The sequence below is a fragment of the Fusarium pseudograminearum genome, chromosome 2, assembly GCF_000303195.2.
Source record: "Fusarium pseudograminearum CS3096 chromosome 2, whole genome shotgun sequence".
In the NCBI taxonomy this organism is placed as follows: Eukaryota; Fungi; Ascomycota; class Sordariomycetes; order Hypocreales; family Nectriaceae; genus Fusarium; species Fusarium pseudograminearum.
The window spans coordinates 6,082,108-6,108,681 of record NC_031952.1 but is presented as its reverse complement, the minus strand read 5'-3'; the positions used below and the strand labels follow the sequence as shown (position 1 = coordinate 6,108,681).

The window sequence follows — 26,574 nt, the reverse complement described above, 5'->3', positions numbered from 1 at the left end:
CCAATTGATAGACTGCGCCGCAAACGGACTTTGGTATATCACTATGTAGTATTTTCTAATGCTACCTGTCCATGAAAATGTCTCCGATCTTAACTACCACATGTCAACACCTTCCAAACTGGACCCATTGTGCAACCTTCAATTGATCGCTTCACCTGATGCTCATACCTCCACCAACTCCGCAGTCTTTGATGAACCCTTGTTCAGCTGAATATGCAGCATCTAGAATCTACATCGAACATCATCTTGGCAAGGGTCTCATTTATTCCAGAATCCTTGGCGTCCGTAGATGCCAAGTTCAGGGAGCAAGACCTGTCAATTTCTTAATGTTTTGCTTGATACTAACCGAAAGATGCCAAGAGTTCCTGGAGTGAAAGCCCTGAAGGGTCTTATCCTGGATAACCCGGAGTTGCAGAGCTGACAGCATGGATATAGAAACCACGTAGCATACGTAAGCCGAAACTTCTCAAAATGTCTTTGTAACGATCTGATGATAGAGTAAAGCAAGTGCGTGAGGTACTGGAGGGAAAGACAGAAAGGGGGCGTTAGACGTCATCACGTTGAAGAAAGAGGGTTCAGCCAGTGCCGTTATCAGTATTGATGAGGCTTTGGATGCTCCAACTGCAGGTAGGTAAACTTTGCGCCTCATACCTTGAACCATTATCCAATAACTCTGTGAGACACCACAGTGGTCTAGAACGTTACATCTGTTGCCAAATTGGTCAAAGTCTTCAAAACGGTTCCGAAAAACACTGAACTCGACGGCTGTAAGCGTGCTTCAGCAGCTACCCGTAAACTGCCTTGGTACCCGAGACCCTGGGCGAGTGAAATTTGGACACTTGTTTGTGGTTTTAACATTCAACCCTGACTCTATCAGCTTAGTTTGCACTTCTTCAAAATAGTACTACCTCGTCTAGCCCTAGATACGCATTCTAGACATAACTCGGCTACGTACCCCTCAAGGCATCGAAGAAGGTGGACATTGGGAAAATAAGAGACGAAATCAGTAGGTAAGCTTATGCTGCTTAGAGTAGGCTTTTTAGTGTATTTATTTTCATGTCCTAAAGCTCAGCAGCCAATTTCTCTGCTATCCACTAGATGCCTGACTGTTCTGTAAACACTGCAGCTTATTCTTGCTTGATGTATTCAGCAATGTTGGGCCGGTTCTCAAATGCCTCCTTCAACTTGAGAAGGGCATCTGGAAGCTTGGACTAAAGGTGGTATTAGCCAAAGCTCTGACAAATCTTGGAATAACTTACTGGAATAGTCTTGGTCCTAGTGTCGTTATCTATCGACATATAGACGGCAAAGTCTGCATAACTGACTTCATCTCCAAGGAGATAAGGGCCCTCGCGCTCAGAATAGTACTTCTCGAGAACATCGTGGTATTTGGGGACAGTCTTGTTCTTGTAGTCCTCGGATGCGTTGCTCAGGTTAGACACCCAACCAGCCTAGATTACAGTCAGCATCTGACATAAACGATGGGGACTCTCCACATACTCTCCACCCAATGTAGATGTCTGCTACAGCATCCACCAGATACTTGTCGTGGCTCGTTTGGCCGTCGTATTTGCCGAGCTCACGAGACAGGAACCTGAGGATTGGGATATGCTGTATGTCCGCGTTAGCTTAGTTTGAGGAACGAAACAATCGGAGACATACCTGGCTCAGAACAAGGCCCTTGTACTCGATAGATGGAAGTAGTCCAGTTCTGGTGATACCCTGACTCTGGAGCTTCTCGCTGGTCTCCTTCCAGGTATCGTCATAGGGGTATCTCTTCTCTTCGAAAGGGAGGCCGGCGTCCTTCAAGAACAGCCTATTATGGCAAGTTAGTTCAGTGGAAGTATTGATTTGTGTGGAGGAGCTCTTTTGTAACAATGTCGTCCTCTGTCAGGAACACTTACTTGACAACTTCACCTCGGCCGAGCTTGCCAATGGCAAGATAGTGGTAGACGACTGAAGAATCGGAAGACATTGTAACAGATGGTATAGTTGATAAGATGTTATTGGGTTTTGGTGTTCTGATGTCCTGATAGTTTCTGTAACTACAGTATCTAGACTTATTTATACCGCTCGTTACATGACGGCGCCCTTTGGGCTACAAGTCTATGACCCCCCATTCTGAGTCAGCATCGCTGCACTTGGTCATTACGTGAGAAATGATTGCAGGTTTTTCGGAACAACGGCGCAATTAATTACGTATTGCATCCGACGGGTCAATCAATTTCCCTTTTCATTCTGTAAGAAAGCCTCCATGGCGTCAAGTTGGTGCAAGATATACCTAATCAATATTACCCCTTTGGGAAGACGCTGTGTAATTAAATATCGTAAGATATACGAAAGAAAAGAGAGAACTATGTACAAATATTACAAATCATAACAACATATTCGTTCATCCCTTAGTAAGTGTCCTCGTAGTCGTAGCAGAGAAGTCCCTTGCGAATGTGCATGACGTCCTTGACCTTGGCCTTCAACTGACGAGTCTCGAAGATGCTGATGGGATGGTTCAGTGTGACATTGCCAGCAGCCTGGTTGGCGTAATCAAAGTTGACAAGAGGGCCTGAGACATCTTTCTCGCGCTTCTTGAGGTCCCGGATTTGCCATGACCACCAAGCGCGGTCGACGTTGGCGTGGTGTACCCAGAAGAGAGGGTCAGCGGCTAACAGAGTCAGTAAACATCATCGGTTTCAAGAAATTGAGGTGGGACTTACGGCTTTGCCACTTGTCAGTCATAGTACCGTACAAACCACCGACTCCCCAGTGACCACCAGAGTGGAAAGTGCTCTCCGTGACGCGGTCAAAGAATCCAAAGTCCTTCTGTCTCATGCCATCCTTGATAGCATCAGGACCAGACATATCTCTAAAAGAGAGCGGCGCAAAGTCACGACGAATGCAGTTGGGGTTGTATGCAGTGCCGTTTCCAGGTCCAAGGTTTGACTTGAGTCCAGCAAAGGGACCTTTCTTGATGCAGCCTCCACCAGAACGATCGGGCACGTCCCAGGGAGGGTTGACAGGCAGCCCGGGCTCAGGGTTAGAGAAGTTACCTGGAACCCAAGCTCCATTTCCGCCAAAGCCATGCTTGTTGTCGAAGATGGGAGAGTCATAGAAGACAGATGTGTCGTTGTCTGGACCTGCAGCATCAAGAGTCCAGTCCCAGTAGGGAACACCACCCTTCCAGCCACATGTTTGGAGCTCTTGCTCGTAGGCATGCATCAAAAGGCGATGGTAGGGGTAGAAAACGCCCTGTATATGTTAGAGGGGTGAAACAAACAAGTAGCAGTATGGTGATAGGAACATACGACAAAGTGAACATCGTCAGCGTTGATGATGTGGGTTCCCAAAAAGTCATCCCATCGATTCCTGGCACCGGGGATATCATATGGTGATGACTGAGAAGGCTTTTTCATCAGACACTTTTGCGCCTTGATGTATCGATCCCTCTCACTCAAACTGAGCGAGCGCCTGTTGGAAAGTCAGTCGATATTCAGGAAGGTTATACCAGAACTACATACCACTCTCTTCTGATAAAAGGCTTCTTGCATGCCTTAGACTCAACAAGAGCCACACCAGCAAGGAGGACAGCAGTCCACAAAGTCTTGATGGCAACCATGGTGTCAGATTACGAGCGAAGGTGGACTGATCAAGGAAGGCAATGCAGAAAGGCAAGTCTCAGAGCTGCAGGTGATCGCTCAAGTGTTTGAGATGAGGTGATCTGCATGGAAGGAAGTAGCAGAACACACACTGGACAACTTCAGCCTCTTGTATGTCAAAGGATTCGCCTGTACCTGAGCAGGGTATCACGAAATAGTGCTGTATTACCGAGGGGCCAAGATATGCATGATCTGTTGTTCCTGTAATGCGGTACTACTGATAGGGTCGAAGGAAGTTGTTGGCTGGGATTTATGCGGTAGCTCCGAGGTTTTGAGATTGAGGAAAGGGACCGCGACGTTGGACTGCGGCAAAGTACAGATGCAGGGGAAGTGTCCCTTGTCCAGAGGATCCGGGGATTCGGCCGACTAGGCTCCCCTGCTCTGAGAGGACCAACCGGTTAATGATAAGTTTTGAGGAAAATTGGCAATGCAAATTCTGCCACTCAGTCATTGCCAGGTCACAATCTTATGGGTAATACGAATGGGGAGGAGATAGGAAAGCTATCAACTATCATAAGCCTTGGGGTGTGAAGAATAACTCACCTAAGAGCCTGATCTAAAGTCACTAAGTAGACTTGCTAATTTCATCCTCAATGCTCTCTACAGGCCCTGTTTTCCGAGTCTCCAAGGATGAGTTCCCAGGGCTATGAGTTCCTGATCATCCGATTCTCCTAGCCGCAGCAAGCAAGCATTCCCAACTCCACATGCTTGATCCGTCAAGGATCATCCCTCGCGTATGCAAACTCCGGTCTGTTGGTTCAATGGTGCATTTCACTCTCAGTCTTTATGGATAAATGAAGAACGGAGAATCAGTCAATTTTTAGTAAGTACATAGCAAATCCTACACGGCATGGCTCGGTGTATATTCCCTGTCCATGCTCCCCCTCTCGTCCCTTGACTCCCAGGACCTGGTTGTCATGGAGCCCTGCGCCCCTCTCACTGTCGCAACATCCCTCTCTGTTCCCTTCCCCCCTTCGAAGGCCTTTAATTCTAATGGGATTGCGTCGGCGCTTTCTCCCACTGCAAACGGATCTTCGTCTCCACCGTAGATATCTCTCCGAGAAGTCATAGACTTGTTGGTCACGATCCTTGACTGACGCACACTCTGTCCGTTCATATCGCGATAGTGATTACCGTAGCCTGAGCGAGCAGCTGAAGTGCCCGATAATGTCCATCCCATGCGATGTAAAGCAGATTGAACGAGAGGTTTCAAGAAGGGTGCTGAAGATGCAATCATGATAAGAATCTGCTCGAGGGCTGTCCACGTTGAGATTGCGTTTGTGAGGGCCCATGGGTCTTTTGTCGATCCGCCGAATTCTTTTACCAGGGTGGCTTTGACGATCGAGGCAATACTTGCAAACATTCCCAGACCCATCAACGCACCGACCAGTATCTTTTCCTTCAACGGCCGCTTTAGCTTCCATAGAAACAATGTTGGTGCCAAAGAAAGTAAAATATCGGTCGAGATATTGATGCCAGATCCGAGATTTGACATGATGAGAATGCCAGTAATTGGGAGACAGCTGGCTCCATCGACCATTTGCAACACAGAAGCATCCCACGATGCTTCCAAAGGTCGGCATTGCAAGAGGATGAAGAAAGTGTTTGCGACGCCGTAAGCTACCAGGACAGACATTATAACATAGCAGAATACGCGCCACCAAAGCATGTTTGGCTGGATCCTGAGCATCATCATTGCAATGCTGACTTTGATGAACATCATGGCGATGCCCCATACCGGGATCGCGAGGAAGGAGTATTTTCGTGTCCATATTCGTTGCTCTTCGGTTATGAGCGTAGGTTGTGTGATCATTTGAGGTATCAAAAAGCCAAAGTCTACACAAGCAGCAGCCTGAAGTAATCTCAGTCAGTGACCGTGAACCATAAAATCTGTGTCAGCCGGTAACTTACCACCCCGATCGTCATGCTATAATCCTCCCAACTAATCCTCCAAGCCGGCCTCACCCTCAACCATATCCTCGCCACGAACATGATCAACGCAATGGCAATCAGAGGCGAGGTAACACCGATATGTATTCTCGCAAGGCTCGCGGAGCGCTCCGTAATGGGGAAGTAGGGACTCCCATCGCTGGGAGGTGTTAAAGGGCCTGACATGCCCAATGTATATCTCAACAACAATCGAATCCAAAGGTCAAGGTTCAAGAAAAAGAAAGGAGAAACCAACAGCCAAGAAGAAGAAAAAGAAGCAGCAATTATTAGAATCTCGATCCAGAAAGCGACATGTTATACATATTTGTATCTAATCCAAAGTACCGGGATTTTCAGCACTGAGACCTTTGTGTTACAGATTTCTAATTTCCATTGTCTTTACTGTTGCACATGTGCTTCACAAAATATCTGTCGCTGCACCGTGACTCCGAAGAGTGCTGGAATGAGGCCTGCTTGTAGCACAAGTGACATGCATGCAGGCTTTCATTAAGAGGACAACGCCAAGCAGCTACTGCAATCCGTAGGATTCGCTGCAAGGACTGAGCGGCGCAGTGAGACGAAATTTCCCGCGAGGGGGGACGGAGAGTTTGACTGAATAGTATAAGAGACCGCAGCTCTTGTTAAGTGGCAGGCGAAGTTCTGTACTCAGTGTTTCTTGACATCTAGATCAGGAAGTTGACCTGGTTGTTTTCTTCAAAATCTGAACTTGAGTGAAACCATTGTCGTTGCTGCAAGGTAGGCAAGGGTTCCCAGTCGAGGTGACAGTGCTAATAACCGAGGGAAATCAATGGCTCTAACCGAGAACCCTTCTTCCAGTCAAGTTCAGGTTCTGGCGGGAAATCCGGCAAATCACCCGAAGTTTGCGTTTGCCTGAGACGATCCGGATGAGACTGGCCTCGGAGCCGTGCCCATATTTGGAGGAGCCTCTGTTGGGTCTTGGTGATCTCTTGCTGTATCTAAGCTGTAAAAATGCCACTGAAATTGCTAAAGAGGTCGTTGTTTGGATGAGAGCTCGTATTGGTATCCAGCAGGAGCCTCAACCCAGATCGTTCCATGATATCGCTCTGGTCATATAATATCACGATCTTGTTATTGCTGTTGGTTCTAGAGCTCGGAACGAGAATGGCGAATGAGTTCTGTGGCGTCCCTGCATCCATGTCGATTGGATCACAGAGCCTTGCTGAACCGTTTCAGCCAAGAAATTCCAAGGTTGCATTGCGGAAGCGGGAAGAAGGGAATGTCCAAGCGGGACAGGATTTGTGGTTCCTGGAACAAGATAACAAGGCTAACGCACGGCTCAAGCACTCAGTTACTGGGTAAAAAGATATCCAGGTACTCGGTTAAAGTATTTGCTCCCATCTTACTTGGTCTTTTAAGATTGGTCCCAGGGTAACTGAGAATATGGCTGCAAAGATACGAGACGTAGTAAGCGACTTAATGTCACTTTAAATCAGACTCTTGGGTCATTCGTTCCCGTACGACAAAGCTTAACTAGACTAGACTTCCTGTTACCGCCATGTGCTAGACACTCCACGAACCGGGCATTGGTGATATTTGATAGAATGGAATGTCCCCTGGAAGACTTGGAGATCTCTTAACATCGGCGAGTATAGTTTGGTACGCTGGGTTATGTGCTGCAGCAGGCTTTTGCAGTCTTCGACAACAACTGTAGTTCCACCAGTAGGATTTTGCAAGACCCGTTTCCAGTCTCCTTCACATTTGTTTTGCTTTTTGTTTACAACGAAACTCGGCGATTCTCTTTATTACCAAGTTACACCTTACGATAACGAATGCTCGTTGCAACAATAAACGGATCCGCATCTGTACCAAAAGATTGGCTTGACTCCCCACTTCACTTGAATCAACAGGAGAATCCTATTAAACATAGAAGAATAGTTTCATTAGACGCCGCAATACTGCATATATAAAGTTTATGCGTAAAGTTTGCACGAACTTTTGAACTGACCAGGGGTACATTCCTCTTCTTGGGGCTTACAACGGCTTCTGTCGGTACTTCAGGGGTTTCCTGCAGGATGGGGACTCGATAAATGGGCCATAAAGTGTGGTCTGTCTCTCATTCTTAGTAACAATGGGTTTTGTACCTTCTTTACTTGGATTCAACTTTCATGTGACAACAGAAGAGCAAGCAATGCCTTCAAAGCCACACACTACGAAACCAGATCACATGCATGACATGCAAAGCAGACATCACGTCAATAGAGCATGACAGGTAATGGTCACATCGTTGGGCATTATGGTTTGCAGATAAAGCTGGCACATCTGGTATTAATGCAAGTGAGATCAAAGGCTACTGAAATAACAACAAAGAGATATATTTAAATCCGCTAGCAGACTTGGCGATAGATCTTCTTCCACAGAGGCCATGCCCCTCTCGCTTCCCTGTCCTCCTCATTCATCAAATGCACACGGTAGTATCTTCGTCCCGTCTGGATATCTATATCCTCCAACTTGACAAAGCTCGTTCGGTACCAAAGCTTATGGCCGACGTACATGACAAGAACAATGGGAACAGCCATTAGTCGAAGGAAGACATTCTGCACAATATCTCCCGTTGTTGCGTCCGCCTTCATCTCAACAGGCGAAACAGCCGTCCAGACTTGGCTCAGCAGGATAAGCGTGTATCCGCAGAGAGCGAACCATGATCCAGCGGTGCCTGATCGTGCGCGGAAGGGCAATTGCTCCAGAGTATGCGATGCATGGGCCCAGGACTTGCGGAATCGGATATGTGTAAGGCAAATGCTGCCCCAGGTAAACAGCGTCGCAAGAGAACTAACAGACAACAACCAGTTGAAGATAACATTTTGGGCCTTCAAGTCAACAATAAAAGCCAACAATCCGACACAAGAGGCAAAGATGATAGCCACCAACGGACGACCCTGCTTATCAACGTAGGAGAAGATGGCTGGCGCCATAGATTGGTCTGCAAGAGCAGCCAGCGTTCGCGAAGAACCGAAAACAGAGGAGTTGCCAACACTAATGACGGCGATAAGAATGACGGCGTTCATTACACTTGGTAAGACTGTCGTTCCCATTGTTTCAATGGCAACAACGAAGGGTGAGGCGGCAGAGTTGGAGGAGCTGGCGTCGAGGATACGAGGGTCGTTGTGAGGAACCAAAAGACTGACGAGCATGAGGGAGACGATGTAGAAGAGGGTGATGCGCCAAAAGACCTGCTTGATGGCGCTGGGTAGGGACTTGCGAGGGTTGGCTGTCTCAGCTGCTGCTAATCCGATAAGTTCTGTGCCGGTGAATGAGAAGCATGATGTGACTAGCACGGAACAGAAGCCTTTGAAGCCGTTATTGAAGAAGCCTGGGTCAACCCAATAGCGACCTCCGATGTAGCTTCCTGTAGGTTCGCCTCCAATGTTGATGACAATTCCAAGAAGGCTAAAGGGTTTGTTAGTCAATGAGCTTGATAAAGAGACTCATGGGGGTGGGAGACACGTACATAAATGCGACGATAGCAGTGACTTTGATGGTTGAAAAGACGAATTCGGCTTCACCGTAGGCTTTTACGCCAAAGAGGTTGATGACGAAAATGGCAGCAAGGAAAATGACCACAAAGACGGACTTGGTGATGCCCTCATTCCAGTAAGTAATAGTAAAAGCGCCGGCGATAATCTCGAGAGGTAGAGTGAAGAGCCATTGGAGACAGTAACTGGTTTGGTCAGCACCCCACTACTCGATATAGCTTCAATGATGCAATCGATGACTTACTTCCATCCCATGGCAAAGCCCCATGAGGGGTCGAGGAAACGTGTCGAAAAGGCAGAGAATGAACCAGCGATGGGGAAGATGACGGCGAGTTCGGCGAGCGATTGCATGGTGCAGTATTGTAGAGCACCGATGGCAATGTATGAGATCAGAACACTACCAGGGCCACCTTCATGAAGAGCAGTACCGGAAGTAACAAAGAGACCAGTACCTTGTATCCATTAGCAAGACTTGTCGTTTGCGATGATGGGTGGACATACCAATAGCACCACCAAAAGCAATCATCTGTAAATGCCTTCCCTTCAATTCCCTTGCCAGCGCCGACGTCGCGGTCTTTGCATTGGCAGCTCTTATGTCAAAGTATCTGTTATCACCCGGCATTTGGGGTGCTTCCTCAGACTGGTATTGTTTATCCCAACCCTTCTTCATCTTTCGTCGATCGGCCCTTCGAAAGCCATCTAACCAATCGCTCTGTTCTTTGGACTGTTCCTCTGAGCTGGGCACTGAGACAGCCCAGGCTTTAGTGGTGTTGTTGTTGCCGTCATCCTTGTATTGCGACGACGATGCACTCATGTCGTTCATCTCGATGGCTTCGACATCGCGGGCGAGAGCGACCTCGACTTTGATGTCGGTCGTCTTCTTAATGTCATGTGACATTGTGAGAGGTTGTTTCACAATGCGCGCGACAAGTTAAAAGATTGGAGAAAAGAGAGAAGAGAGAGAAGAGAGAGAAATAAAGGCGAAAAGATCGTGAGGGTCCGCCAAGGTTAAGGCTGTGGAGTCTAGTCTTTGAGACGGACAGTGACAAGGACAATGCAGGTAATTAATTATAAAACTCAACGGGGATATTCATAGATGGTCCGTGAGTCCACATGGCAAATTGTACATGAAAGCAAAAGACAGTAAAAGAGGAGTGAAGAAAGAGGGAAGAGATCGACAGATATTCGATGGGGAAATAAGCAGATGATAACTATCGACACAAAACGAGGGGAATTGTACCATGGACTCGGCCTCGTCGGCTTCAATATGGGGACTGATGCTCCTTCTGGGGGTCTGGCCCGTGAGACTGACAGTGACCTAGAGCTCAGCGGCTGAAGACATAACCACTCAGTGCTAGCTAGACCAGTCTAGTGCCACATTCAAAGCCCCCTGCATGGGAAAGCTGCCCTCGCTAGACCCCTCTAGGGGTATTTCTCCTTCAGTGGCGTGCTGTGTTCCGGCAAGGCCAAGCCATGTCAAATTCTCTTGGCAGGAGTAGATTGGTCTGTCAAGTTTTTAGTGTGTCTGGACATTCATGCCAGAAGAAAAGGCTTTAAACGTTTTAGGACACACAATCAAGAGGGCTTGACGTTGCGTTGCCCAGACAAGGAAGGTCGTTGGATGCTGTCGCGTGCTGGGCTGGGAGGGTTTCAGGGGTTTGAGGTCCAGACCCTGACCAGTAATTCCACTGTATCTAATCTATCTCGAGGTGCTGTGGCGATAATCACGCATCAATTGATCCATTTACCATGTGATTGGATACTGACAAGTCCAGGATATCCAAGAGACTTGGTCATATATTACAGAGTACCTCGTCAGATAACCATTCATCACCAGGTTTACAATTTATCGTGGATAAATAGAAAGTAATAATAAACGACATTGCAGACCCAACCAGGGTCAAACTATTGCTGCTAGCCTCCGAAGTCGGCAATAGACTTTTTAATGGTGCCATTCTGCTGGAGCTAACTAATGCCTCAGTGTAGAACAAGTTCCTCTTGGGGAATGACACCCGAGTGTCGCCAAGAACTCTAATTCCGCTTCATTACCATCTAATCAACGGCAGATGATAATTATTTCACAAGGTTAGTCATCGCTTTAGTGATGGTTTGCACTGCGTGTAGATGGCAATCAGACTACTCAGCGTCCCACTGGCGCAAACGACACCTTCATCCCACTGAACGAGCCCTGCAGCCGCTGATGAGACGGTGATATCACAGAGACTAGACACTAATTGGAGCTTGCTGGCCGTCTTTCGACTGCGGCGTTGTCAATCACGTCAGCTGTCATGCGGCGCATGTGATAGGAGGAGGGCGATGCTTACAAGAGAGACTGCCTATCACCTTGATCATTGGCATCTGATGTCTTCAATTGGTACAGGCAGTACACCTGCACAACAAGCCCGCAAACACCTGCGGCAAACCATACCCGAAAGGCTCTCCTTTCCAACGTCTTGGCTCCCTTCCAGGGGACGAAACCGATGCTATTGAGCACCGTTGCGTTATCGCATGTCATGTACACAGCCGTTAACAGTTGGCGAATCACAGTAACGTACCCCAGGAAAAGGTCCTGGTGTCTACCCGTTAAGCTCCGTGCGGCAAAGCGGAATTGCTGTGTGAATTTCCCGACGCGGAGAAGCTTTGCTGTGAGCGATAGCTGTCGCATCAGAAGCTGCCACCGATGCACCGTCGACGGTGAAGCATTCTTTTGACTGAGAAACCACGCGGCGAGACGAGAGGAGAAGACGAGGAAGCGTATGAGGACATCGCGCTCGGTGGTTGTGAAGTGAATGTCGCTGATCTGTGAAACAATGAATGCTACATTCTTGTTCATCCTGGACGCCAGAACCTCAACGTTGGAGGAGATGAATGGCTGTCATTATCTCTAAACCGGTGAGACGGTTGAAGCTCCAAACAGACCAGAGACAAGGCGGTGTGTGTCCCACCAAAGTCGCGATAAGCGAACAGGGATCCTTGGAGACGTCATTGAGGTCGAGTCGATTAGCGGACAATGTTCCCATTGAGCTACGTTATCCGAAAAGTTGCCTCGGCTTGATGGGATGGAGATCTGGGGAAGCTGGATTTATTCCCGTTAGAGGTTTGTTTGAGCCGTGATATTTCCACAATTGATATGCGTCCGCTGTTCAACGGGCGCTGAACCGCGGAACTGTTCCTAGTTTAGATGGTTGCGATATGACCTTCACTGACTAGGTTTGAGGCCGTATCTGTGGTTCCGCATCTTTGGTTCCGCAAACTAGTAAAAGGCATTGACTCTATTTCAGGATACCTCGACCACAATATAGTCGACTATATTTTGCATCATGGCCTGTCGTTCCGCCGTATCTCCAAACACTAGAACCATAACAATACTTCAATATGGCACCTCTGATACAAGCACACCCACGAGACACAAGTGTCCGGCTATACTTGACTCATTGAGGTCGCTTTATTCCCTTCATTGACCATACCTACCCGATACCGGGGCAGTCAAGTACTCCATAGTAAGAGATGACATTTACAAGGAGATCCATGGTTGACCATCCGCCGGATTTAATATTAGCGTGTCTCCTCTCCCACGTGTAGCCCTACGGATACGGAGTTCCATCTTGTCAAACCTTGGTGTAGCCGTTCGATCGCATCGTCGATCGATCCCGAGGTTTTCTTGGTGAATAGAGGGAGCTGTAATTAAGCTTCTAACGTAGTTTATCGTATCGAGACCAGGTACAATGCCCTTAGCTTTGTCGCTCATCACCTACATGATCCTAATTTTCACCTTTAAAACCTGCTACGTTGATGACATCAGCTGACATTCCCCTGAAGAGTCGGGTAATTAAGTAGTGATCCTGTCTGACATGCATCCAGCCACAGTAATCTTATTGGATGGGTACCTCTTGGGGGTAGGGCCGTTTTGAAACCAGCAAGATCATCGTACAAAGTACATACTCTGTATCGTCCAACTGCCACCAAAGTTAGACAGCTTCATGACATGGAACTTGAATGAATTGCTTACTTAGTTGTGAGCATCAATGTAACTGCGCCTTTGAATGTGGAACAGAAATAAAGGGGACAAGGCTGACAGCGCGATTTCCCACTTTGAACTCAACATCAAACACTTGGCAACCATTCATCATCCAATCTTTGGACAAGATTGCCGCCGAGCACAGCAAACACAAGCCAATCAACCTGGTATATTTCCATAAATAATCTGGCTAAGTGGACTCGTTAGTGAAATTAGTACTGTAATTCAGCCCTACCCTGCTTAGTCTGAGCTCTATTGTCCGCGTTCCATATCCACTCCATCGCTCAACTCTTTTGCTCCCTTCTCCTCTCAGCTTTTGCTCTTGCTTCAACCCATCTTGAGCCTTTCCAATTGCTACAAACCCACCTGTTCCCAAAATGTCTACCTTGGAACCTGCGACAGATCTGGACCCCAATGTGTGGTACCAGATCTCCGAGCTCGCTGTCGATACAGCCGATAAAGATTTGAATAGCATGCTCCAGCCCACTGCTCCAGGTGGTGATCTACGAGTATGGCCAGGCAATAAAGATTCATACTGGCAATTTGTACGCTCCCAATTGCTTTCCAGTTAATGGAACAAACATCTAACAATTTGCAGCACAAAATAGGCGACAAGCCTGGCCGATACCAATTACGATGCTCCAACACAGCCGTCAAGAAACAGCTCTCAGTATGCTACCGACCGGACGTTATAGACGAGAAGCGCCGCACGAGACCGTGTCTAATGGCCACCGATGATACCGACAAGCAAAAATGGGACGTGTCATTATGGGGCGAAGACGACACATACAAAATAACAAACGTGCAGAATGGTACCAAATGGAATATGGACTGTATTCCCGATGGTCCAGTCTTTATGAGCTCAAACTTCGAGGGGAAACAACCACGCCAACACTGGTTGTTGCAGAGCGTTGGAAATGTCAACAACGAGATGTACTCTACCACATACAGCGCGGTAAGTCATTTTACAAACAGGAAATGGGACATCTGCTAAAGCATTCAGCCGCCACCTGAATCAACAGGCGGTAGTACTGCTACCACAGCCGGCACGACAGCCGGCACGACAGCCTCCAACTCGAAAGCGACCGCCACATCCGACCCTCCAAACAACGAATCAAGCAACAAAGACAGCAGTAGTGAAGATAGCGGAAACAATGGTTTATCCTCTGGTGCGGTTGCCGGTATTTCAGTAGCCATCACACTCGCTGTCGTCGCTCTAGCCCTGGCAGGATTCTTTTTCTGGCGGCGCAACAAGCGCAAACACAGCCCCGTTGCTTCGGACCCTTCAGACAACAAGCACAACAACTCACCTATCGTTGCGTCGCCGGATGATGGAGTGCATTCTTACTATTCGCCCGAGAAAATGCCCGGTGTTGCTGAGATGCCACAAGAACAGAGGCCTGCCGAGTTGCCGAATGGTTATCAACGGCATGAGTTGGCGTAGTTGAGACAGCACGAACAGTTGCATAAAAGGATAATCTCATGGCTGCATACGCATTTTGAAGTTGTTATCAAAAGTACATTAGCGAGGCGTAATCTTTAATACCAATACCACTATTTATTGTAGTCAAAGTATTCCTACATCCACATTCAAACCGGTGGTGTGAAGCGAATGCGAATGCGCCTCATCCGTTGGCTTCACTATGGGGTACAAGAACTGGTTGAAGGGAGAGATCTATCCTACTAAGGGTTAGCCCTTGAGCGGCCAACCTTTCTGATATTCTCAGACCCTGACGTTGCTTTGGCGATTTCGCTTTAAAATCTTACCACGTCAAGTTTCAACGCCTCAGTAGGGATGACCAAGCACCAATGTCACTCCTACATAAGCACTACTACATCAACGGCTCCTGCTAGTGCCCCTGGCCTTGGATATAAATATGCCAGCTACCGCTTGGTTTAAGCCGGACGTTTGCGTATTTGCGCAACCGATAAAGCAGTTGCGGAACGAAAATATTAAACATGGCTGCCAATCCAAGAGCCGGTCCAAGTGGATTCCTCAGCTTTATAGCTGAAGACTTTCAACAGTCACCAGGAAACTACTTCATCGTCTTGGGCGTACTGTTAGTCAGTGTCTTATTGCACAAACTATCAACGCCATCCCTTGAGACGGGCGAGCCTCCGTTGCTCAAACCTAAATTCCCCATTGTTGGGCATTTCTACGGCTTAATGAAATACCAGAATGTCTACTTGAAACAGTTATAGTGTGTATGAATACGAATGCATCAGTATAAAATATCTAACTCAAGATACAGCGACAAATATCACAGACAAATAGCAACTCTACCCATCCTCGGAGGTAAACTCTACGTCATATTTGACCCAGCTATTGTGCAATCTGCATATCGCAAAAAGACACTTTCGTTTGAGCCATTTGCGGCAGAGTTTGCACAGCGAGAACTGCTACTGTCTGATCGAGTTCAATACAAGCTCAAGAACACCGATCTGGTACCAGATTTCTTTGCTGCTATTCACCCTGCCATGACAGGGGATCACCTCCATCGCATGAACGCAAATGCCCTTAACTACATATCAAAAGACATCAACAAGATTAGTGGACAAGGTCGCTTGGAGCATGCGAACCTCTGGCTTTGGTTGAGAGACCTTGTGACTATGGCAACCTCTGAAGCATTATACGGACCAAAGAACCCATTGGGACAGGATCATAGCTTACTAGAAGATGTCTGGTGTGTTGCAAATAGCGCCAAGTTTTAACTTTGACTGACAAACTTGTAGGACGTTTGAGGCTGGCCTCAACATGCTATTGGTTAACATCTTCCCTGCCATCACGGCTCCCAAAGCTCATCAAGCCAGAGCGAGACTCCAAGCGGCACTGGGCAAGTACTATGGCGCTAGAAGTTACGAGGATGAGGATGCAGCAGAGATAGTCAGGGGAAGAGCCGGCGCGTTTGTGAAATATGGTGTACCTGACGAGGAAGTTGGTCACATCGAGCTGGCGCTCCTACACGTGGGCACTGCCAACACCATTCCCACTCTGTACTGGTTCTTTGCCAACGTCTTCAATCGACCTGATCTAGTGCAAAAACTGAGAGAAGAAGTTTCTCAAGTCGTACAGAAGGATGGAGGAAATAAGGCCGTTATTGACGTGTCAATCTTGGATGTGAATTGTCCCTTGCTTGTCAGTTGTTACCGGGAGTCTCTGCGCGTGAGCAACCAGGCAACGGGCAACCGACGCGTCCTCGAAGACACGACAGTAACAGACAACAAAGGCAACTCGTATCTTTTGAAAAAGGGCGAGAATGTTCAGGTGTCTGCTGCAGTGAGTCACAACCTCGATGCCTGGGGCGAAGACGCATCCACCTTCCGACCAGATCGTTTCATCGAGACCAAGGACAATAATGACGTGGAAAAGACGCGTCGTTCGGCCTTTATCGCGTTTGGTGGTGGACGCAACCTTTGCCCTGGGCGAAACTTTGCCTTTGCTGAGAATCTAGGACTGGTAGCTTGTCTACTGGCAGGCTTTGATGTCATACTGCCGGATGGTCCTAAACTTCCGGCTAGTGTTGACTGTAGTTTCTCACAAGCTGCTGTAAGGCCCGTGAATGACGGCGCAGGGTTCGGAGTAAGAATAGAGAGGAGGCTGGGGTGGCAGGAGACTCAGTGGTCGTTCAAGTCTTAGGAAGTCTTAGGAAGTCTTAGGAAGTCTTAGGAAGTCTTAGGGTTTTCGAAAACTGTACTGTGTAAAGAAAGCCTAAGGATTGCGTCATTTGGTCACGCGCCACAGCATGGTATCAAAGTGGGCGTATCAGTGAAACATAAAGACTGCAAAAGCATAACCCTAATCGAGAATTGGGTCGTTGACATACGCATAAAGTGGAAAAACGCGATGAGTGTTAGGAAGGCGTAGGCTTCACCATGATACAAATAATACAGTCGGCAGATCACATGTGACAAGAAAATGTACTGTAAACGGACGAGAAACGATTCGATAGTGAAAGATTTGTACTGATAAAAATATATACAGAAAGTGGCCAAGTGCCTATGTACTGGACTAAAGGGGACAGCGTTTAATTAAAAACGGCTGAAAAGATATCCTCCAAAACGCTTTGATACGTCATTTTTGTTTGACGTCTGTCTTTTCGAATTCTCAAACTCGTCAACTCTTAGACATAAGTCTTGAGAAGGGAGTTGTAGTACTGGTACGCAGAACCACTGGGAGGCTCGAAGCTGTACATGTAGTCACCCCACCAAGGACCAGCAGACCACCAGGTGAAGCCCTTCCAGACATCAGTGTTGGCCTTCATGAAGTCAAGCATGTTCTTGACAGCAGTCTTGCAGGTCTCATTGGGACCACCAGCAAACTCTCCGATCATGCCGATCTTCTTGTTGGCACGGAGCCACTTGGTAGCAGCCTGAAGACGCTCGACACCGATGGTAGTGGAAACACAGTTGGGCGAGGTGCCAGAGCTGTCAGAGTCGAGGTACTGGTGCATCTCGTAGATGAGCTTGTTCTCGGGGTCCGTCAGAGCCTTCATGTTGTCGTTGACGTCGGGCCACGACCAGGCGCCGGACCACTGGTTGCCTTCGACGAAGATGTACTGAGTGGCACCAGCAGCGCGGATACCGTTGATAGCGGCTTGGTTGAGGTTGAGAACGAGGGTCTGGTCCATGGTGTGGTACTCGTTGTTGGTGTCGAACATGATGCGGCTGTTGCTCTTGAACATAGTAGCAAAGTTCTTCCACCAGGTCTGGAAGTCAGAGGTGGAGGTGATGATCTTGTCGAAGAAGCGGCCGTAGTTGTGAGGGTCGAGGAGAACCGTGGCTCCCTTGCCAGTGATGTGGTTGACAATAGAGGTGAGGTTCTTGATGTAAGCCTGGTCGTAGGCGCCAGTCAAGCCGCTGGGGTTAGCACGCTCCATCTTGAGCTGCACACGGAAGGTGTTGTAGCCCTGAGAAATGAGGGTCTACAGTATGTTAGAAAGTGTCATGGTGATGTGAAGTCGTGTACTTACGTCGACAGCAGCAGGGTCGGGGAAGATAAAGTCCTTGCCCCAAGTACCAGGCAGGTTCTTCTCTCCGAACTCACCACCAGCCTCGTTGACACCAGCCCAGAGGAACTTTCCATCGCCAGGTGTTCCAGTGGGAGTAGAGCCACCGCCGGTGGTAGTCTTGAGGGTAGTAGAGGGAGGCTCAGCAGTGCCGGGCTGGCACTGGCTGTACCACTGGTTGACGACGGTGCACTTGTAGCCCGAGACGCAGGATGTGGAACCAGAGAAGCCTTCACCGCCGCATTGAGCCCAGGCTGAGCTTTGGGCGACGGAGAGACCTGCGAAGAGACCGAGGGCGAGGAGGGACTTCATGATGACTGATGCGGGGGTTGATCTCGAGGGTGTCGTGCTCAACTGAGGAGCCAATTTCAACGAGGAATTCGCTGGTCTTTATATCTGCCTAACGTGAATATCTAAAATGATCTCTTACCCCGGTAAGTTCCCCATATCCCGATGGACCGTCAAAGACTTTGGCTCCGGAATTCAAAGTGTAGCATCCGTGGCCCCATCATTCGATCGCCTAAGCCAAGCCAAATAACACACAGCAGTCTAAACAACCGAGATCCGGCCCGCAATCCGGCCCGCAATCCGTAGTAGTTCCAGGAAGTGATCCGCTATACCTTGAGAAGGAAGACATCCAAAAACCGGAGGGCACCTCCATATGGGAAATTTCGCTCTTGAGGCCGAACCGTAACTGACGACGGAAGAGCATATTCCGTGGCTGGGGCAAAGCGAAAATGCACATGATCAATTCAGAAGAGTTAAAGCCGTATGATTGCTAGGGAGAGAATAGAACCATAACATGGTATACGTACAGACTCAGTGAGTCAGGGTGGGGATCGGAGCCTCAGGTTCCGCCATCCACTTTGAGACCGAGAGAGACTTTGGCGACTCCGGAGATGAGGCCCATGATTCCGTCTTGATCACTGGACTTGGTTAATCAAAGTTTAGATGAATGTGGTTAGTAATAGAAAGAAGACATCCAAAAGAATTTATTCATAAAACTACAATTATCAAGATTCATGAAGCAAATGTTTCAGAAACAAAAGCTCAATCTATGTCCATACAATACTGTTAATTACTATAAAGTACCTGGGAAATATGTCCCACCTGCGTTCAAGCCACTGCCATGGGTAGCTGACATTTGCCCCCAATGTTGGGGAACATTCACACTGTCCACCAAGCTAAGCCCAAGCGAGTTCCAATGATTCAGGATGGCTTTGAACTCGGGAGCCACTTGGCAGTTGACCACGGACTGGAAAGCAGCATGCCCGTTGTCTACTACAGGTGAAGGGCGAGAAAGGGAAGCTGGGGGCTGAGCAACCCTATTGTCCATCCCAAGTGGAGAATAAAAATTGCACGCTCGAGGATGAGCGTGCATGTTATTCACCACAGGTTGAGGATGGACATTGTTCACTTGAGGCAGAGCCTCAAATATGTCCTGCTGCAGGAACACCCCAACTTGTACAGGCTGATGAACAGCCTGGAGGATGATGGCAGGCTGGACCTGCACTATGTTCTCTAGCTGGAGGTTCTGCAGCGGTAAACTCCTGCCCTGGTTACCCTTTTGAGGACAGGCGGGCTTCTTGACCTTGTGTTTGGCCTTTTCTGTGACATAGTTAGCGTCGATAGAGAATATAGAAATCAAAGACATGCACGTACGACTATCCTTGGGGAGGAGGTTCTTGCTCCCTTTCTTCCGACCCACACCATCAACTACCCTGACATCATCTGTAAACCTGTTAGCTTGTAGTGCGAGAGGTGCAAGTGTAAGACACGGTTACTTACTATTGTGTGAGGGCAGGCAGTTTGAGGACCGATGGTTGTTAATGCAGTTTATACAGGCGATCTTTCGCCCGAGGGAGTCCTTTCGGAAGATGGTGTTACCATTTGCGTCTCTCTTTACCTTTGTCATGGTGTGTATAGTGGTTTGCAAATGATGTGTAAGTTGGTTCATAGGAAGATGAGAAAAGAGGAAAGATGGGTTGTTTAAATAGATGCTCTAGAGAAGACGGACAACCTTCACTATCGAGTACTTTCCGTGTGGTCAGGACAAGAGCAAAGTTTTCTCAATAAGAATTGTACTGTCTTTTTACTTTAGGCAGTCTATTTTCTCACAATTTCAACACAGAAGTCCCCGCTCACATACCTAAAAATAGGCATACACTCTTGTGAGGGGAGTTATGAAAGTTTAGATTCAGATATATAGTTGATGCTGTGCGTTTATCTCAAGTTAAATTAGCCAGTGTGCATTGTGTATTGAATCTTGTGTGGCTTATGACCGTTGGGTAAGGCTCTGCTATGCACATGACTCCGAGAACCCCTTCATCACGTATCCCCTAACAAGAGGAAAGATTTTTCACCTATATTTTAGCCCAAGGATTTGAAAAACAGGCTTTGGTGTGTGACAAGCTGAACCTTTGTCTTTGACAAAATACTTTGTTAAGATGAATGGTCAGGCACAACCAAGGTATGCTGTGGGCTTCCATCCCCATCGTTCACATTGTACAAGACCACTTTTCTGTAACAGAGAACTCGAGGAACAACTAAGAATACCTAGACAAATCCAAGTAGTATAGTAAATTGAGTCTGTAGTCAAACTGTAAGAGATCTCATCGCCACAGTGTACCCATTTCCTAGGCAGAGACGCCCAACCACTTCCACACTCGGTGGCTAACAAAAAATACAACTCGGCCATTTTTATGGCAAGTACTTCGTACCTACCGCACAAAAAGTTAAGAATCTTGAACTTTCCTGTATTTCCTACTATATAACAAAAGCTCATCCCTCTGATTTCTGGTTTCTATCCTACACCACTCCACACACTACTCTACACCGAACATCACACCCGCACTGAACATCATATCAGCGCCGCACATCACCCACAACCATAGCTACCACAACACTCCTAGCTATCTCTACCAACCCACACAATCGGCTTCTATAATCGAAAGCTCGAAAAGTATCTACCACCACCCCTCTTCCACACTCGCTAACATTGAACAATAGCCATCAACCATGTCTAGTCCTAATAGCTCCAGACGATCCAGCGCCTCAAGCGCCTCATCAGAAGACTGGTATGGTCGTATGCACGGCGGGCATAAGGTCTGTTGTGAGCGGTGCTACGATGGCCATCGAACTAGGTCAAAGTGCGATCCCACGCATTCAGGTAGGAGATCCAACTGTCCCCTTCCAGTCACGTTCCATCTAACTCTACTTTTAGGGATGCTGATTGTTCTGGGGAAGAGGTCGGGCCGTCCTAAGGGGGCTGCGAGGGGGACAGCCACTATCCCAGCCCTCATCCTCCGAGACGGCACCTTTTTGCCAGAGACAAAGGTAAAGGTCGGGCATACAAAGCGCAAAGATAAGGAGCTGCGCGACCGCCGGGTAGCCCTCCATTACAAGGAGGGAGCACGAAAGCGGTCAAGTCAGGGCCAAGGTCTAGGTATGCAGCCGATGACCCAGGGCAATGGGTTCTCGCAGGAGAACCCAAATATGTTCTTGAACCAGACATGGGGTTTCCAACAGCCAGGACCCGTGTCTGGGGGTATGGCTAATTTCCAGGTCGATGCCATGCCGATGCCCGCTAATGCCATGAGCTACAACATGGCCAATCTTTTCCCCCAGTCGAATCAGCAGATACTGGCTACTGTCGATCACGTTGTCCCCTCGGTCGCACCCGCTTTCGCACCCGCTCCCACTCCTGGCTTTGGCCTCCCTGCCAGCCTTCCCCTTCGCTCTCACAATCACCCTCAGCATCAGGGTTTCTTGACAAATCAGCAAAATCCTGCTCAGGGCGCCAATGCTGACAACTACGATTTTGTCAGCCTTGACATGAGCTTACTCGACAGCCCCCAGTTCTGGAAGAACTGGGCCCAGGAGAATCCTGATCCCTTTGTCCTGGAGATGGCTGCGAGGTTTGCATAGGTTCTGGTAAGGATGCATCACCAGCTGGCCGACGTAGAAGGTTGGTGAATAGAGCTGAGCTGGTGATTATTTGTGTGGAGTTTTGGTTTTGGTTTTGGTTTTGGCTCTGGTTTTATATGCCCTGTATTATTATTGAACTACGGACACTGTACTATTAGGGGCATTTATCTTGAAAGACTTGCCACCTCATATACCCTGTATTCTTATGCTGATTTATTTGGTATTTCTGTTTCTACTATCTGCATGGTTTTCGAGGTGTTGCATGTGTAACATGTCGTTCATAGAGAGTTGGCAGAATCTATATTTAGATCCACCGCGATGCAAGTCAAGGAGGCGTCGTTATAAAAGTCAATTTTGGATTTATTTGGATCTGGGGTATATCTGTAGTCTTCACGCGATTATGTGGGTAGATCAACGTTAGGCGAGGGGAATAAATTACTGGGTGACATGTAACCCAACTTAATTTTCCTTCTAGAACAAAAGAACAGAAGCAGCAATTCCAGCAACAGACATGGCTCCAAAAACACGTGTAAAGCGCGTCGAGGCGCCAGAAGTAGTTGTAGGTGTAGCAGTAGCAGCACCCCCTTCAGAACCCTTGGTAGTGGTGGCGCTGGCTTCTGGAACACCAGTGTGCTTGGCGTTAAGAATGTCCAAACCAGCGGTAATGACGACAGGCGCGTAAGTTAGGTCGAACATTTCCAGCTCATCAGAAGCGGTGACGGTGGCAGTGGGAGATCCATCATCATTTCCACCTAGGTTGATGGTGGTGCAAGCCTTAGCTACGGTGTGGGACATCTTGCAGTGAACAGACATCTTCCAATCATCCTCGTCGTCAGATGGCATCGTGATGAAGATGTCCAGATTCCCTGTGGTGGCGGCGCCAGCCGGGATAGTCTTGCTTCCCCAGGGTCCAACAGTTACTGTGTTGTTGTAGGTGCCACAGTCGTTGCCATCGGTGCCAGGGGGGCAGTTCAAGACGTAAGTGGTCGCTGTGGCGTCGGCGCCAAGGACTTCGGCGACGAGAGACTGGCTGCCATAACCGGGAAGAGGGAGCGACGTGGAGAAGCGAGTGGTAGACATGTTGGATGGTGTAGAAGAGAATGAAGGACACACACAAAGTTGATGATGCGAAGAGATATTAACGAGCGTAAGTATGGGATATACAAATGATCGTGAAAGAGAAAAGGAAATGGAAAGGAAATGAGAAAAGGAGACAAGCCAGTCTCGAGTGGGTTAGTCTGGTATCGTGGTGTTGTCTGAGGGTATCTTCTGTCAGGCACCCGCGCGCTAAGATTGTCAATTAATCGTGATCCGAGCAGGGAATAGCGAAACCTCACCAAAATACCAATCACGGGTATATGCCCTCATTGGTCCGTAAAGGCATTTGGTGGGCTCCCACGTTTCCAAAAGCCTGCCCAAGTAAGATTGACTTTTTCCTAGTCTGGGGTCAAGGGAGAAGAAACCTTATGACATGCTAAATAACTGTAATTGCTTCATATTTTTGATTTCGATCTTTCCTTTATATCTGAAATTCACTGGTCTGGTGGTCTAGTGGTATGATTCTCGCTTAGGGAAAACCCTATAGCATTGCTTGCGAGAGGTCCCGGGTTCAATCCCCGGCCAGACCCTTTCTTTTGTCAATTGCAGCTGTGGCTCTCTCTACCTTTTTGCATTTGACACATCTTTTGCGACTGTATTCTCTTTCAAGATATTGGGGGAGACTTGTTGGCTATGATGTATTGGCCAGCGCCTGAAGGATAAATTGACCATGTAAGAGCAAGTTCGAGATGTATATCTTGAGTTTATGCTTCTATCTTATAGTCAATACTCCTCGCTGCACCCTCCCACTCGTTGCATATCTCCAATGTCTCTTCACACTTTGCCTTAATTCTCTCCCAGCAGTCTGAACCTAGTGGTATGCGCAGAGGCATCGTTTTTCCCTCTGCAAACCCAGTCCCCTTCGCCAACTCAATCATTCGAGCAACTGCCATATCTGGATTCCCCGGAGATGTCGCTGACAACGTAGCCACACCACCTCGAACTGCTTCGTTGAACTGAGAGTAGTCGGGCACACTCCCTGTAACATACTGCACTTTGTCAAAGACGGGCGTACGACAGTATCCTGGCTCAACAATGAGGACCGTCAGGGTTGGTGCTACTATAGCGAGTTCTTTCGCGAGACATTCCACGGCACCTAGCATCTTAGCAATGGAATTATGTGTTGTACAAGGGGGCTTACCTTCTAATGCGAACTTGCTGGCGCAGTAACTGGACGCGCCGGGATCAGAGTGCCAAGCAGCTTGAGAACTGACATAAAGCAATGTTCCTGACTTTCTGTCTTTGAAGTGAGGTAGGATTGCGCGAGTTATGTTCAAGGGACCATGCAGATTGACCTGGAACGACCTATCCATATCCTCTTGGCTGCTCTTTTGTCAGTCGCATCAATCACCAGGCCCGAGTACTAACCTCTGCTCTTCAAAGGGTCCACTGAGAATAAAACCGGCGTTGTTTACGACCACGTTGATTCCGTTGTAAATACCCCAGGCCTCGTCTATCTTGGCCTTGATGACTCCAGGGGGTGCTGCAACATCAAGGTCCATAATTGCTGCACCAGTGTCTTCCAAATGAGAAAGCTTTGTCTGGGCATTTCGTCCTGTTGCTATAACGTTGTCACCTGCAGCACGAAGTTGACGAACAAAGGACTCGCCAAAGCCGCTAGAGCAGCCGGTGACGAACCACGTTAGAACCATAATCCTGTCAGTGTGTATATGATGTAGACAAGTACGAGAAGAAACGAAGGGCGGGGGTTCCGTTACTTAGATACAGGCCCTTGGCGTAAACAAGAGACCCAATTTAAGGCCTTCAGACTTTGGTGGAAGTGAGGTCTGCTTATTCTTCGACCCGCTAAACATCCGAGAACTACTTAGCTCGCCTCAGATCGACAGTAAGAAGTTGAAGTAGTCTGTCAGCAATTGTGGATATTATCTGACAGTGCATATCTAGCATGAACAAAGGCTCTTGGTGCATAAATACGAAAAGGGCAGCTGGTCGATACTGATCTACTAAGATGGTGCATATGCATCCATTCTATCTGGCGGCCCGAAGAAGTATGACGGATCCAAAAAGGAGACTCAACACTACCATGGGACAACGCCCTGAATTCCTATCACATTCCCAACATCTTTATCCTTTTCGCCTCTGACAACACAAGCCACTCGTTCTCCTCCATCAGATGGTTCGGCCGCCCCTCGCTGTCTAAGGGACTCGGCATCGTGCGTAAAGTTGGTTGCGCATAGCCCTGGATCCACGCTAAAAACCAAAAAGCCATCTGGTCTGAGTCGAGCATAATACATCGCCATAAGCATATTCAGGCCAGCTTTGCTAGCTCGATACTCGGTGGCATAGGGATTGTAGTATGGCGAGTCCGGGTTGGCAGCGTGAGTGATGGACCCTGTGCTTGAAGTGACGAATAGGAGGCGTGGAGGCAGGTGTTCAGCTTTTCGAAGGAGAGGAAGAAAAGCTTCAGTAACGCTGAGGGCTCCTATGAGATTGGTTTCGAGAACGGTACGGAATACTTCACGAGTTGGGGGGCTGGCCATGGAGACGATACCAGCGTTGTTGACTAGGATATCCAACCGACCCCATTCTGAAGTGAGATTGCGAGCTGCAGCATCAACAGATGAATCGTCCGTCACATCGATTTGGATACTAGAGACTGTCCCTTTGATGTTTTCCAGCGACCGAAGTTCAGTCGCTGCCGCCTCCCCTTTGGCTTCGTCTCGACTACCAATTATGACGTGGTAATCAACGGATGATAGAAGTAAATTCTTGGCGGTTTCATAACCGACGCCCTGGTTGGCGCCTAGGAATTAAACTCAACAATGTAGTTAGATGGTAATTTGGACAAGCTCTACTTACCAGTGATTAGAACGAATTTCTTGTACTTGGACATTGTGAGAAAAGGAGTTGCTACTGAAGCGGTTCAGTGGCATAAAGAGATAATTGTGCTCCGGCTTGGCATGGTATAAGTAGTAGTTGCCGCATCCTCCCTGTATTGTTGATGTTGGCGGAGTTAACGGGAACTTGGAGTTAAAATCCGTTGTAGGACTCAGAACCATGCTTCGAACGGTGGTATTACAACGGAGTTACGCCACATTTCATTCGACTACAGTGGAATTGGGTGAACTAGGCGTTGGTCCAAACTGTGGTCCCATTTGGTTATCAGTGTGACGGTCTCTTAAACTATCTAGATGTTAGTTCTGTGATGAGCCGCGGATGTCGACCAATGAAGTAACTACCCTAGCAGAAAGCAAATAAGATATCTTTGTGGTACCCTCAGTAACAGCAGATAATATCAATTTCCACCACATTGGATGACATGAAAAGTCTAGTAGACTTGATGTCTAACAGCCCAAATGGCAAAAATGGCAAAAGAATTACATACAACAGCGGGGATTCGCTGGTCGTCACCGACCCAACTACTAATCCGCCCCTTACCAGCTTATCTATGGGAGAGCGGACGGGATCCC

The 26,574-nt window shown here is 48.1% G+C and overlaps 12 protein-coding genes across 12 annotated transcripts, besides 1 other annotated feature; 3 read left to right on the top strand and 9 right to left on the bottom strand.

The window, feature by feature from the left end:
• Positions 1-1,127: 1,127 nt before the first annotated feature.
• Positions 1,128-1,975, bottom strand: FPSE_04574 (uncharacterized protein; the record flags this gene model as incomplete). Its single annotated transcript, XM_009257692.1, has 5 exons — positions 1,128-1,211; positions 1,260-1,451; positions 1,501-1,611; positions 1,663-1,816; positions 1,905-1,975. The coding sequence occupies 5 exons, from the start codon at positions 1,973-1,975 to the stop codon at positions 1,128-1,130; spliced, it is 612 nt and encodes a 203-aa protein (XP_009255967.1).
• Positions 1,976-2,399: 424 nt separating this feature from the next.
• On the bottom strand, positions 2,400-3,610 carry FPSE_04575 (uncharacterized protein; the record flags this gene model as incomplete). Its single annotated transcript, XM_009257693.1, has 4 exons — positions 2,400-2,659; positions 2,712-3,243; positions 3,300-3,462; positions 3,513-3,610. The coding sequence occupies 4 exons, from the start codon at positions 3,608-3,610 to the stop codon at positions 2,400-2,402; spliced, it is 1,053 nt and encodes a 350-aa protein (XP_009255968.1).
• Positions 3,611-4,491: 881 nt separating this feature from the next.
• FPSE_04576 (uncharacterized protein) lies at positions 4,492-5,765 on the bottom strand (the record flags this gene model as incomplete). Its single annotated transcript, XM_009257694.1, has 2 exons — positions 4,492-5,502; positions 5,562-5,765. The coding sequence occupies 2 exons, from the start codon at positions 5,763-5,765 to the stop codon at positions 4,492-4,494; spliced, it is 1,215 nt and encodes a 404-aa protein (XP_009255969.1).
• A 2,180-nt stretch (positions 5,766-7,945) lies between these two features.
• FPSE_04577 (uncharacterized protein) lies at positions 7,946-9,992 on the bottom strand (the record flags this gene model as incomplete). Its single annotated transcript, XM_009257695.1, has 4 exons — positions 7,946-9,008; positions 9,070-9,279; positions 9,339-9,546; positions 9,596-9,992. 4 exons carry the CDS (start codon positions 9,990-9,992, stop codon positions 7,946-7,948), a joined length of 1,878 nt encoding a protein of 625 aa, XP_009255970.1.
• A 1,192-nt stretch (positions 9,993-11,184) lies between these two features.
• FPSE_04578 (uncharacterized protein) lies at positions 11,185-11,927 on the bottom strand (the record flags this gene model as incomplete). Its single annotated transcript, XM_009257696.1, has 2 exons — positions 11,185-11,353; positions 11,419-11,927. The coding sequence occupies 2 exons, from the start codon at positions 11,925-11,927 to the stop codon at positions 11,185-11,187; spliced, it is 678 nt and encodes a 225-aa protein (XP_009255971.1).
• A 1,562-nt stretch (positions 11,928-13,489) lies between these two features.
• Positions 13,490-14,556, top strand: FPSE_04579 (uncharacterized protein; the record flags this gene model as incomplete). The annotated part of the gene is made up of 3 exons (XM_009257697.1): positions 13,490-13,657; positions 13,711-14,067; positions 14,116-14,556. 3 exons carry the CDS (start codon positions 13,490-13,492, stop codon positions 14,554-14,556), a joined length of 966 nt encoding a protein of 321 aa, XP_009255972.1.
• A 515-nt stretch (positions 14,557-15,071) lies between these two features.
• On the top strand, positions 15,072-16,749 carry FPSE_04580 (uncharacterized protein; the record flags this gene model as incomplete). The annotated part of the gene is made up of 3 exons (XM_009257698.1): positions 15,072-15,313; positions 15,365-15,796; positions 15,846-16,749. 3 exons carry the CDS (start codon positions 15,072-15,074, stop codon positions 16,747-16,749), a joined length of 1,578 nt encoding a protein of 525 aa, XP_009255973.1.
• Positions 16,750-17,233: 484 nt separating this feature from the next.
• FPSE_04581 (uncharacterized protein) lies at positions 17,234-18,430 on the bottom strand (the record flags this gene model as incomplete). Its single annotated transcript, XM_009257699.1, has 2 exons — positions 17,234-18,034; positions 18,083-18,430. 2 exons carry the CDS (start codon positions 18,428-18,430, stop codon positions 17,234-17,236), a joined length of 1,149 nt encoding a protein of 382 aa, XP_009255974.1.
• A 738-nt stretch (positions 18,431-19,168) lies between these two features.
• Positions 19,169-20,033, bottom strand: FPSE_04582 (uncharacterized protein; the record flags this gene model as incomplete). Its single annotated transcript, XM_009257700.1, has 4 exons — positions 19,169-19,173; positions 19,211-19,726; positions 19,781-19,849; positions 19,907-20,033. The coding sequence occupies 4 exons, from the start codon at positions 20,031-20,033 to the stop codon at positions 19,169-19,171; spliced, it is 717 nt and encodes a 238-aa protein (XP_009255975.1).
• A 1,103-nt stretch (positions 20,034-21,136) lies between these two features.
• On the top strand, positions 21,137-22,045 carry FPSE_04583 (uncharacterized protein; the record flags this gene model as incomplete). The annotated part of the gene is made up of 2 exons (XM_009257701.1): positions 21,137-21,287; positions 21,342-22,045. 2 exons carry the CDS (start codon positions 21,137-21,139, stop codon positions 22,043-22,045), a joined length of 855 nt encoding a protein of 284 aa, XP_009255976.1.
• Positions 22,046-22,516: 471 nt separating this feature from the next.
• FPSE_04584 (uncharacterized protein) lies at positions 22,517-23,125 on the bottom strand (the record flags this gene model as incomplete). Its single annotated transcript, XM_009257702.1, has 1 exon — positions 22,517-23,125. One exon carries the CDS (start codon positions 23,123-23,125, stop codon positions 22,517-22,519), a length of 609 nt encoding a protein of 202 aa, XP_009255977.1.
• Positions 23,126-23,847: 722 nt separating this feature from the next.
• On the bottom strand, positions 23,848-25,997 carry FPSE_04585 (uncharacterized protein; the record flags this gene model as incomplete). The annotated part of the gene is made up of 5 exons (XM_009257703.1): positions 23,848-24,239; positions 24,285-24,379; positions 24,512-24,799; positions 25,187-25,907; positions 25,964-25,997. The coding sequence occupies 5 exons, from the start codon at positions 25,995-25,997 to the stop codon at positions 23,848-23,850; spliced, it is 1,530 nt and encodes a 509-aa protein (XP_009255978.1).
• Positions 25,998-26,483: 486 nt separating this feature from the next.
• Positions 26,484-26,570: a repeat region.
• Positions 26,571-26,574: the final 4 nt, after the last annotated feature.